Raw genomic sequence first — 12,222 nt, forward strand, 5'->3', positions numbered from 1 at the left:
GCATACTGAAGTCGCCACCAAGCTTAGGCCTTTTCTGCCCAATCAACATGGCAACAAAAACACACCACCACAACACTACGCACATTTTGCTCAATGTTGGCACAGCAGCTGCTAGGAGGAGAGAGTCTGTTTTTAATGAGTCATCAATTCTCCACATGAAAAGATTGACCAAGCTGCTTGACCGAAACTGCCTGTGGTCATATTATGTCACACCCAAAACGAGCCAACTCTGCTTCTTGACTCAGCCGCAGCTACAGCCGGATTAATGCAAAAGCTGGGTATGGCTGCAGCCTAGGGCCTCCACCTGCCAGGGGGCCCCTGACTAGCCAAAAGTGAAAAATTGTGGAATTGTGACAAGATGCCATATTGAAAAATTCATCTGTCATGTTGAGCACAGTTGGTAGACATTTTATCCTTAATTCCTAGCTTGTAATTATGACACTGTCTATGTAAATGTGTCCCAAAATTTGGCCTCCAGGGGACCCCACAGCCACCTGTAGCCTAGGGGCCCCAGGCCATCTTAATCCGTTCCTGGCTACAACAATATAGCTTGACAACTGATGTGTCACTGTATGATCCCTGATATGAGCTGGTAAGTTAGAGGAAGTATATTTCAGAAGTATAATGGCCATCCAGACTATTAAATGGACTGGATTTTATTTCAATTAAGTCTGGAATCGCACCATTCAGGTAGCTGGGGGCTGTAGGTGGGACCAAACTGCTGTCGTTAGGCTTCAAATTGCCTCTGCACTGCCTTGGCCAACGCTATGACCAATCAAACTAACACTTTTTGTTAGCCGTAAATACTAACTGTGAAATCATAATATTACCTAATACTGTACTTCTACAATTGAGTAGAGAAGGCTCTGCATTATTTGGACTGAATTATTTTCCCTATTGATTTCATGATCACATATGAGGATGTATGAGTAACACATAAGAATCAGTGGTAACTGGTAAGACATACCACATCCTCAAAATAGCAAAAATAAGTATTGCACTTTTGAATATGACAGGCATCAAGTTTTGTCTACCAATCTCAGTTCGACATGTACTGTATGGCGACGATCAATGTCTTGAATTAACAGTGTCGTCTTTAACCCTCAAAATAATAATGTAGAAAGATTAATGGCAAAATTAATGGCAAAATCTTTTTTTTTAAATTGAATGTGATGAGCCCACACACTCCATGGTAGCATAACGTTTCGACCATTGTTCAGATTCTTTGAAGAGGACAATGGTCAAAACGTAATCCTGCCATGAAACAATATGAAGGCCCAAAAGTCACCAGATCAGACTGTCTTTGTTAAAGTTTTCCCCTGACGTCTGAAGGCACCTGACTCTTCCACTGATCGTAGACCAGCTTGGCAGACACTGCGTCCTGAATCCCCATGCCTACAAAACACACACACACACACACACACACACACACACACACACACACACACACACACACACACACACACACACACACACACACACACACACACACACACACACACACACACACACGTAAGATAATTAGATTAGACTTGCCTAATTTAATTAGTGGCTGGTGGCTTTCTTAACGACCTTGGCTTTCAGGTGGGTTGGCTAAGCATGCCAGACGATATTCCAGACGATATTCCACTAGGATTCACAGAGCCTACCGGGATCGTTAAGGAAGTGTGTTTAATCTCACCTGCCATTAACCCCTTAAAACTTGTAATTATGTGTCACGCGAGCCAGACACATATTTTTTTATTATATACTTAAGGATTATTAAGAGGCTATGATACACTTTTCTTGAGAAAGGGGCCGTGACACTCAGTGAATGAGACTCACAGGGGAGTGAAATCAAATGAGGTGACTGGCCCAGACCACAATGATGGCTAAATGTTTAAAGTGACACTAAGGTTTTAATTGCGTGCAGTGACAAGTCGATGTTGGGGAACAAAGGGGTCAATCACCCCAGGCCCAGTGAGGGGGGCCCCAAATGTGGGCCATTACAGACATTGCATGTATTGGGTGAGGAGGCCGTTAAGATGATTTTGTCCCGGGCCCGGCCAAAGCTGTCAGCGGCCTGGGTGACTAAATATGCCATTGTGCCAGTAGGTTAATCAGAAACCCTTTGCTTTTTGGAAGGTTTTGGAAGTGACAAAGGACAACGGATGTTGTTTCTGTATATTGAATATAATGTTTGCAAATGTTTCCATTGGTTTCTCGGCTTCTCACAACACACCACAACATGAATGAGTCAGCTGCCTTTACACCACCTATTGGGAAACACACACCACACACCCCTTGGACAGCAAATGAGGTTTGGGCGTGTTTCAATAGTGACATTATGACAGTTACAAGAACACCTCCTTTTAGTTTGACTATAGTTGGACTTTAGAGCGTTTTTCATTTTTTTCCGTTTGCCATGGACCTGACTTACAGTTCGAGGGGATAACACAAACCATTTGAGGGGTGGCAAAAACTGTAGTAGCTGTCTAGCAGCGTTGCCAGATGTACGATAATTACGGTATTATTTTGTTCTCTGCACGATCAAAAAAACATGATGTACGATAATTTCAGAGTTGTCCTTCAGTTCATGTAGACGCCTTGAAACAACAATTTGGGTCTTGTACAATAATTTCATCCCAAAAAGCCCCCAAAAACAAAATCTGGCAACACTGCTGTCTAGTAAACTAACATGCTTGACTGTGAAATGCTCAACACAGCAAACTGAAAAGGGCACTAAACAAAAAATTAAATAAAAGGCAAGTTTCGTACGAGTACAAGTTGTAGCATGTTGTCTCTGAACAGCTGTGAGGAAGATGAAAAAAAAAAACATGCAGTCTCTGAACAGCTGGGAGGAAGATTAAACAACAAATTCCCTACTGGAATTTTTTTTAACCACAAATGGCAAATCTCAAGACTTGACCTTGACAGAATGTGCCTTGTTTGGATTAGAAATATCCAAAATATATATTAATATCCAAACCCTTGAGTCAGGCGACTAGATAGTTGCTTGTGTTCTAAATGCAAGTATTCTGAAGTGGTGGAAGTTGAAAAGTACTGTAGGAGTGTTTATTGTCACTATACAAACTATAGTTACAATGTTTTTTTTAGCTGTCATTTGGAACGGCCAAATCATTTTTATTATGCAACGCATCAGAATAAAAGTTCCTGTGATACTATATGAGAGAGAGAGAGAGAGAGAGAGAGAGAGAGAGAGAGAGAGAGAGAGAGAGAGAGAGAGAGAGTTACCCAGAGACTTGAACACTGTGGTCTTCTCACGGTGCGCTGGCGCAGTTCCATTGATGACCTCCCCAATCTCAGCAAAAACATTGGCCTGCAGACAAACACTGTTGCTTAACTGTTTATATGATTAGGGCATGGGGAAATAAATAAAGGGGGATACTGTTCTTTAACACAACACAACACACACACACACACACACACACACACACACACACACACACACACACACACACACACACACACACACACACACACACACACACACACACACACACACACACACACACACACACACACACACACAGATTCATTGACCAAATTCTGTCCTGAGTTCCTCTTTCCAAAGGACATGAGTGGACGTGAGGTGAAATTTGATGCCAACAGATTGTACAGCCAAATGTATTGGCTATTTGGATTATTTTATGTCTCTAATATGATGAATGATAGTCTCTAATATCCTCAGTGCTTGTATTTACTTTTTTTACCTTATCATCTTTGTGGTCTACCAGGTTCTAATTGCATTGTACTTACATAGTAAGTACTGAATCAAAATAGGGGAATGCTGTGGCGCCCGGCGCTAAGACGGTGCACCATGACTGGGCAACCTGCCATGGGGACCAAGGATAAAGTCTACTCTGAGTCATCACCCACACCTGCCCCATCGCTCTGTCCCACTCAGAGCCATGGAAGTTAGAGTTGGGATAATCCCATTGACCTCCGTGTTCGATCTTCAAACAAAGATGGCGGCTCATGGAGCCTTTGACAAAACAGATCACCATTGACATAGTTCCAAAATAGTTCCAGACAGTGAGCGTCGGGCGGACACAGAAAGTCCAATAAAGGTCAATGTAACTAATTTTACGTTATCTATGCTTGTTATATATACCATAGTGGTCCTCAGCTAGTCTCTAGCGAAAAGAAAGCCACTGAGAATCATTTGTATCTACGTGAATCATGTCACCAACCAACTTCCTGTACCCCAGTTGTCACAACTATGAATTCCACAGCTCTTAATTCCTCTCATCACCTTCACTATTTTATCAAATAAAGGTGGAAAGCCCAACATATACTTAAAGAACCTGCTAAAACAATACAAAGGTCTTGATGTATTGAAAAACAATGCACATGGCCCAGCTGTGGATTATAGCCCGGGTCATTTGCCGATCCTCCCCCGTCTCCCTTTCCCATTACTTTCCTGTCTCCTCACAGACTGTCCTGTCCAATAAAGGCAAGAAGAGCATCCCCGCATCCCCCCCCCAAAAAAAAACAAAAACAAAAATAGTGCACAAAAAAAAGAGGCATACCCCAGATAGCAGTACGTCTCCAGACTCCTTGAGCGCCCCCTCTCTGCTGTCGGCGTACACCACCGCCTGTCCCATCAGCACGTCGTCCAGCTCCCTCCAGTCTGGCCTGCAGGCTCCCACGGCTAGGAGCACAAGAGATGACCAGGTCAGAGGGGAAACCACAGACAAACACACAAAGAAGTGTGAGTACTGAGTCTTATTGATAAATAATAATAACCACACACATAGGTTTTACGTCGCACTTTTCTACAGGCAAACACTCAAGACGCTTTACAGGAATACAACCTACATACTAACACAAAACACAGAGGGTGCGTTCCAATATGCAACCTTGCGTCCTCCACTTGTGCTTGTGGCCTTGTACCAGGAAGTAATACGTCGTGACAACATCACTGACAACAGCATTATATTTCAATATCTCGCAAAAGCTCAATTGTAAAGTCATTTTCTCATTTTCGAACAGGCTGGTAAATGAAAAATTCTCCCCCAAAAATTATTTTGGCTAGGCTGACAGCGGTTAAACTTAATTGTTTTCTCCACGGAGGCGGCGCATCAGCAAAACGTGAGGTCACAAGCCCAAGTGGAGGACGCAAGGTTGCATATTGGAATGCACTCATACAGACACATACAATACCATCTTGATTGTTGGGGGATTCACCATGCATGGGCAGTGAATGTTGTCATTTCATTTATGCATCAATCCATGGTTAACCTTTAGTTTAACAAGTTCTGCCCTTACACTTCTTCCCCAGTTGGCCTATGCCCAATAATCCCAATAATGTAATAAAACATTTAAAACAAGCGATTTAGGGTTAGGGTTAGGGCAACGTGCACAACTCCCGGCTAGTGAGTCCCTATGAAAAATTTCCCAGTCATAATGAATACTTAGAATTTGATGGTGGTGGTAAATATTCATGAAAAAAGGTAACAACTGTGAATAGGCAGCATGGAGTCTGGAAATAAACCACTAGAAATATTACACAGTGTACCTTTAAGATTTAGTACAGTGTTGACAAGTCATATTGTCATAGTCCTTACCAGCAATACTTACACCATGTTTCACCCTGTCCCCAGAGAACACTCTGAGTGGATCCTTGTTTTTGCAGAAGTAGGGAGTATATACATCCTGTATATCTCAAAATACATAAAACCTTATACATTCAAATTCGGATAGTCCTTCTTACCAGCAACATGGGCACCAGGTTTGACCCATTCCCCAAAGAGCACAGGCTTGGTGGCCCTCGTGACGGTGACAATGACATCCGCTCCTTCCACTGCCTCTTTGGCAGAGGAGCAGACGGTCACCGGACCTCGGACCTTTTTTGCAAAGCGCTCTGCACTCTCCTTCCTTGTTGGTGCCCAAACCCGCACCTTTGTGTACAAAAAGAATACACTGCAGTCAGCACTGTAGTCATATTTAAAACAGTCAAACATTTTCATTTGGTCTTAAAGCAACACTAAGTAACTGTTCTCTTCAGCCACCCTACAGGTTGTAAGAGGGATGGTCACATACTGGAATTTACAGCACAATTTTTGACTATGTGGCAATATTTAATGCCGAGGAAATACCTGTTCCGTTTCATGCTGAAACGGTCACCTAGACCTAGACCTTTTCCTTACACCTAACTGTCACTTAAGAGTGCAGTCGCCGTTTTTGACACCATGGGCACACCCATGGCGACGTCAAATATTACTTCCTGGTAACTGACTCGAAAAGTGACAGGTTTCAATGATACTATGTTAGAATTTACATTACTCTTAATTGACACTATCCAAAGCGACCTACATATATTTACAGGGTATTGGTTACAGCCCCTGGAACAATGTGGGGTTAGGTGCTTTGGCAATTTTCACAAACACACACTCATATGGCAGTTAAAACATGCCTGCACATAGTCTGTTGCACATATTCTGGAACTCATATTCCTGTGAAGCACTAAATTCCATTATATTACTTCTATATTTGTGTTTGTGGGCCAACTGTAATACATGTTTGAAATGATCTGTCGGGCCACATAAAATTACTCTGCCGGCCAGATTTCAAGTTCAAGTTTCAAGTTTCACCCCTGGGTCTGAGTTTGACATCCCTGACAAAGGCAGTCATCATTAAGACTGTGCCATTATAGACAGCTGAACTGTTGACAAATACACACCTCTTTAAAAGCAAATGTCTGTGTGAAGACTTGGTAGTGGCTGACTGCTTGAACGCCAGTTCCCAGTATGCACAGTATCTCTGCTTTGGCCGGCATGAGAAACTGAAAATCAGAAACGAGGTTAATATAGGCTACTACATTGAAACACTATATTCTTCACTAATAGGCCTATTCAAGGATTATGGTATACTGTACAGGATATTCCAGATGCATCTAAAATTCACTATAGTTTTACAGAGGAATATTTTTTAAATAAGTCTCGACTTTCCCGAAGTCTCTTGCTGTTTACCAAGGACAGTCGTTCAAATGACATTTTTACGCAATGCACTGAAGAAGATACCTGAACAGTGGTAATGATTTTGATTGTTTCTGTTGTTGTTAATGGTTTGAGATGTGAAAACCACCATTGTAGTGTCCATTATAGTATGTGTGTCTATGGGCAGTCATGAGTAAGCGGTTAGGGCGTCAGGCTTGAAGCCCAAAGGTTGCTGGTTCGACTCCCGACCCGCCAGGTTGGTGGGGGGAGTAATTAACCAGTGACCTCCCCCATCCTCCTCCATGAATGAAGTACCCCGACCCTGTTGCACTGCTCCCCAGGGGTGCCATTGAAGGCTGCCCCCTTGCACAGGTGAGGCATAAATGCAATTTCGTTGTGTGCAGTGTTCAGTTATGTGCCGTGTCACAATGGGAGTTGGAGTTTCCCAAGGGGCTATCAGTTTTCACACTTTAGTGTCCACTGTCCACCAAAGCTCTGATCCCAAACCCAAATAGCCTACCTGTAACTTGTGATGTGTATGTGTTCAGTATCAGTCATTGCTGGACATACAGTATTTTTAGGAAAACATACTTTGGCAGAAATTGCAGATATTGCAGCTGTTCTCATTTCAGTGATAACTTCCCCATCCAGGACCTAAGACGCAAAGTATATTCAAAACACATAACCATCATAATATTGTAAGAACACTGATTTTCCATGCAAAGTACTATGTGCACCATAAAGTGGAAGTGAAACCAAAGTCATACTTTGCAACAAAGTAACAAATTACGCAGCCCATTTAAAAAAAGTACTTTGAAAGCAGGCCACTAAACCTTATTCGTGCAGTCATGTCAACGAACTCTCTGAATTATTTCGCCAGTTATGCTACACAGTATGTATTGTAAACGAGTCGTCACCTCAAAAATCTGATCAACAGTTGGGTTAGTTCTATTCACTTACCGCTAACGCACATCCTCTTTCTGGATCAAATAGCAACACTGTTGCCTGAGTGGCTGGCAAAGTAGAACCCTGTTCTCTGGCGTAGAAAGCCACCATTTTTGTGCACAAAATATCTTCATGAACGATATAAGCTGGCATCAACCCCAGGAATCTGTGGCCCAAGACCATGCAGTATGCGTTACGCACGAAGTCAAATAGGTATTATTTTTTGTAAAACAGAATTACTCAGTTAAAATTAGTGCATTTCGAGTTTCTAGTGTCATGCCCATAATATCATACCCATGGTATTTCGTGATCGGGACCACCGTGCGAACAGGTTGGATAATCTCGGACGTGTCGTGTTTGGAAAACTGTCCCATTGCCACCTCCAGCCTGGGAAGCAAATCTTTGTAAAGAAGGAGTCGTTCAACGTCTTCTTTGCCGATGACCAAAGGCATGCCAGCCATGTTTTCCACTCTTAATAACTTAACTGTCTAGTGTTGTGTCCGCCACCAGTGCAAATTTCAGATGCTCCACATGTTTGAATAGGTTGTACAGTTAGTTCACCCCTGCGAATCTTCGGAAATTGTGAATTTTCAAATGTTCCAAGCGCCACCCTGCGGGGACTGTGCGCATTGGGGTCATTATTGGCACTGCTGTAAAGTACAAATGCCTCTGGCAATTTGAATCATAAATGGCCATTACAATTGCCTCACTTCGTCCTGAACCCACACATGAACATAAACTATGATTCCAGCAGGACATTGACACTTACCAACCAACCAAATGCTGGTAATAATTTCAATGTCACTAGTAGGCATTTTTACAGGTAACTTTCTCTTGGCTATGACACATGACAGTAGCCAATATCCTGTTTTTGCCCCGTGAAAGTTATATGGAAGTTTAAGATCATTCAGATTCTTCGGATAGTTTCATTTAACACACGATGTTCATATTATTACTCATTTTGTTTTATAATTTGAGTTTAGATGCATCATGGTTGAAAATACTGACAACAGAACTGTAGTTACTAGAACAGCTTAAAGGGACACTGTGCAGGAAATGGTCGAATTGAAATTATTATTATTATTGAAATTGGGCTGCCTATTGCCAAATTTGATCTTTACATGAAAGATTACTAAGTATTAAACAAATAATTTCTAGTATGGTCCAATTAGTCATTTTTGCAGCTAAAAATGGCTATTTTAGGAAATTCAAAATGGCGAGCCATGGAGAAGATCCCCCTTTTCATGTATGAAAAGTGCATTTTTTCCAACCATAATGAATACTTAGAATTTGATGTTGGTGGTAAGTATTCATGAAAAAGGTAACATTAGTGAGTGGGCAGCATGAATTCTGGAAATAAACAACTAAAAATCTCACAGTGTCCCTTTAATGGTAGTGACTGGGAAAACCAATAGCCACTGACAGGTGAACTAAAAGTGTAGTGATGGGCACACTCAACCACTGATGAAACATTTTGGTGCAAGCAAAAAAAAAAAAAAAAAAGTGAGCATACTTAAAAGGATGAAAAACACCCTCAAGCCATTAATCTCATTTATTGTACCACCATATCCACAAGCAAATACGTTTCAGCCCTTCATTGGCTTAAGGCAAGGGTGGGGAACCTATGTCTCGAGGGCCGTTTGCGGCCCTTGAGGCCATTTTATCCGGCCCCTGCTATAATTTCAATGTTACGCATCTTCACGACACGCCATATTTTGTAAAGGAATCTTACAATTATGTTATATTCAGGGGACAAAGAGAAGGTGGGATCTTTTTTTTTTTTTTTTTTAAAGGTGATTGCCTTCAATATAGTCCTTAAGTGCAGGGGAAAATCCTGGTTTGTGTTCGGAGAACCTCCATCTAGGGATGAAACATCTGCATGGTGGTGCAATAAATGAGACTCAGCTTGTGTGTAGATTGGAAGCCCTGGATTTCAGCACTCGTACTGCTCACTTCTAAGAAATGAAAATGGGTTGTAGAGCAATTATGCCCTCATAAGGCATGTGAAAGGGAAGCCAGGCATTTGCAGAAATGCACACCTAAAATGTCCAAACTGTTTAATGCACTCGTTATTCTCTTGTTACACCACTTAACACAAAAGATTGAAGAGGGTTATGATGGTGTACATAAAACTACACCAAACGTTTATTTTTCGCACTCCTGTGCCATCATAATTGTGTTTACAGTGAACTCATTGGACATGCACTTTTAAAAAATATATATACAAAGAGGTCATTCACTGTATGCGATCAAAACAAAACAAATAAAAAAACATGCTGACATCTCAGCAATTGGAGAAAACTGGCCAAGTTCACTTTTTATACCAAAAGTCTCTCAATGGCCATTTGAACAGATTGGATCTGCGGCTTCAGTTGGGATCCTTCCTTGATGGTCACCGAGGTGGCTATGACGGGTCTGGAGACCCCACATGCTCGCCCAAGAGCCTGCTTGGACCTCACAAACACATAGGGGACATTCTTGTCCTCGCAGAGCAGCGGCAGATGGAGGATGATCTCCAGTGGTTCAGCGTCAGCCGCCATGACGATGAATTCGGAGATTCCGCGGTTCAACGTCTTGGTAGCTATGGGGGAAAACGTGGGGGAGAAGAGACAAGATAAGCATCATAAAAAACAATGTTAGCAATACAGGAGCATCAACTAAACAATGTGATGTCGTAGTGACTACTCTAGCCAGGTGAGCCCCCAGGTGGACTGAATTCTAATAGAAATGCCTTGCACTTCCTCAAACCAGAGCAACACTGCCCTTCAAAGCAAAAAGGCAGTAATTGCACACTCTTGTATATTAATTAAATTTAATGACACCATTTAAATAACTCAATGGAGGGACATAGTTCAAGAACTGTAGGCTACCATATGGAACATGTTACTGTAGTTTTACAACACAAACTAGAATCATTTATCAATTGGACACGTACTGTATTGCATCTTCACTTAATATAACTATCCCCTTCACTTTATTCTCTCCTTTCCTTCTCCTTTTCTTTCTCTATATATCTTTATTTCTTTCTTTCTTTGTTGTGGATGTGTTTGTGTGTCTGTAAGAATGGAGATGTAGTGATGCACTGTATGACTATGGGAATCAAAATAAAAAGTTCAAAAAAATAATAATGACACCATTTAAATCATGGTGGCACATTTTTAACAACTAGTTCTATGCTCCCTTTTCGTTCTGAAGGGCATAATAGGTCACCAGATTTACCACTTGTTAAGAGTGGTACAGAGAGAGATTAATACAACCAGGTAAGAGACTAGAACAGTGATTCTCAAACTGTGGGCCATGCCCACTAGTTGGGCCCTGAAGGCATTCCAAGTGGGCCTTGAAATAATTTTCAAAAAATCTGAATAATATTGGCATGAGTTCACCGTTGTCTATTTCCTGGAATTGTATTGTTTGTTGGGCCAGAGGTGGGCCTCGAACATTGTTAACATTCCAAGTGGGCCCCAAATTGGAAAGGGTTGGGAACCCCTGCACTAGAAGAATCAAGATTGGAGATCATATCTCTAATACTAGTATAGAGCAAGAAGAATATAATGATCCAATAGGGATATTAAGGACTAAACCTGTTTTTTTTCCCTTGTGAGAGCAGGAATGACAAACAACTCACCTTCGTTGGCTCCTTTTCTCAGCTGTTTGTAGTTGGACGCTTGCTGCACGAGGTCCAGAATGGTTTTGGACAGAGTGGCATCTGCCAGAGGGTAGGCTTTAGGATTCACATCTGCCTCAGTCTGTGGAGGAGGTGAAACAAAGAAAGTGTGTATACATCAGTATGCAACTTAAAATAAACAAATATTACGGCGAAACTTGTTTGCAGGGTCAACAACAAACCAAATCGTACCGACAACGTGGGCATGCCACCATGCTATGCCAGAGCTAGCCTAGCATTCTCCACACAGCATACCGCATATTCAAAACATTCAAAACATACATTGACGAATGAATAGGCCTACTGCACTTAAGGATGAATTGCTACCCCACCGACTATCGGTGTTGATGTCTGTAATAAACACACGAGCTGGTAAAACAACATTAGAGGAAGATGCATGCTGGCCTACTTACCATGATTGTAGCTTTTGTGAGCAAGTAGTTGAACAAAATTGAGGAAGCCCGTTGAATACTTGTGGCCCTCTCGGCGAATGCTTCACGGAGGATATTTTATGAAACTGTAGCGTAAGGATTAACTTCAGAAAGACTAAAATTGTTGCTTATATTCTTAAAATACTTCCAGATAGCGCGTTGGATCCCTTCGGTACACTGGACGCAAACACGTGTGTTGCATTGAATTTTTGTGCGCATGCTTATAATGGATTTGCCGACC

The 12,222-nt window shown here is 41.8% G+C and overlaps 2 protein-coding genes across 2 annotated transcripts; both read right to left on the bottom strand.

The window, feature by feature from the left end:
• Nucleotides 1-1,139: 1,139 nt before the first annotated feature.
• On the bottom strand, nucleotides 1,140-8,437 carry crym (crystallin, mu). Its single transcript, XM_063220605.1, has 8 exons — nucleotides 8,181-8,437; nucleotides 7,902-8,052; nucleotides 7,533-7,595; nucleotides 6,686-6,787; nucleotides 5,717-5,903; nucleotides 4,533-4,654; nucleotides 3,235-3,319; nucleotides 1,140-1,395 (listed from the first exon to the last, which is right to left on the bottom strand). Exons 1-8 carry the CDS (start codon nucleotides 8,345-8,347, stop codon nucleotides 1,307-1,309), a joined length of 966 nt encoding a protein of 321 aa, XP_063076675.1. The 5' UTR covers nucleotides 8,348-8,437; the 3' UTR covers nucleotides 1,140-1,306.
• Nucleotides 8,438-9,998: 1,561 nt separating this feature from the next.
• snu13b (SNU13 homolog, small nuclear ribonucleoprotein b (U4/U6.U5)) lies at nucleotides 9,999-12,219 on the bottom strand. Its single transcript, XM_063220609.1, has 3 exons — nucleotides 11,964-12,219; nucleotides 11,512-11,632; nucleotides 9,999-10,467 (listed from the first exon to the last, which is right to left on the bottom strand). Exons 1-3 carry the CDS (start codon nucleotides 11,964-11,966, stop codon nucleotides 10,205-10,207), a joined length of 387 nt encoding a protein of 128 aa, XP_063076679.1. The 5' UTR covers nucleotides 11,967-12,219; the 3' UTR covers nucleotides 9,999-10,204.
• Nucleotides 12,220-12,222: the final 3 nt, after the last annotated feature.

The sequence above is a fragment of the Engraulis encrasicolus genome, chromosome 17 (assembly GCF_034702125.1).
Source record: "Engraulis encrasicolus isolate BLACKSEA-1 chromosome 17, IST_EnEncr_1.0, whole genome shotgun sequence".
NCBI lineage: Eukaryota > Metazoa > Chordata > Actinopteri > Clupeiformes > Engraulidae > Engraulis > Engraulis encrasicolus.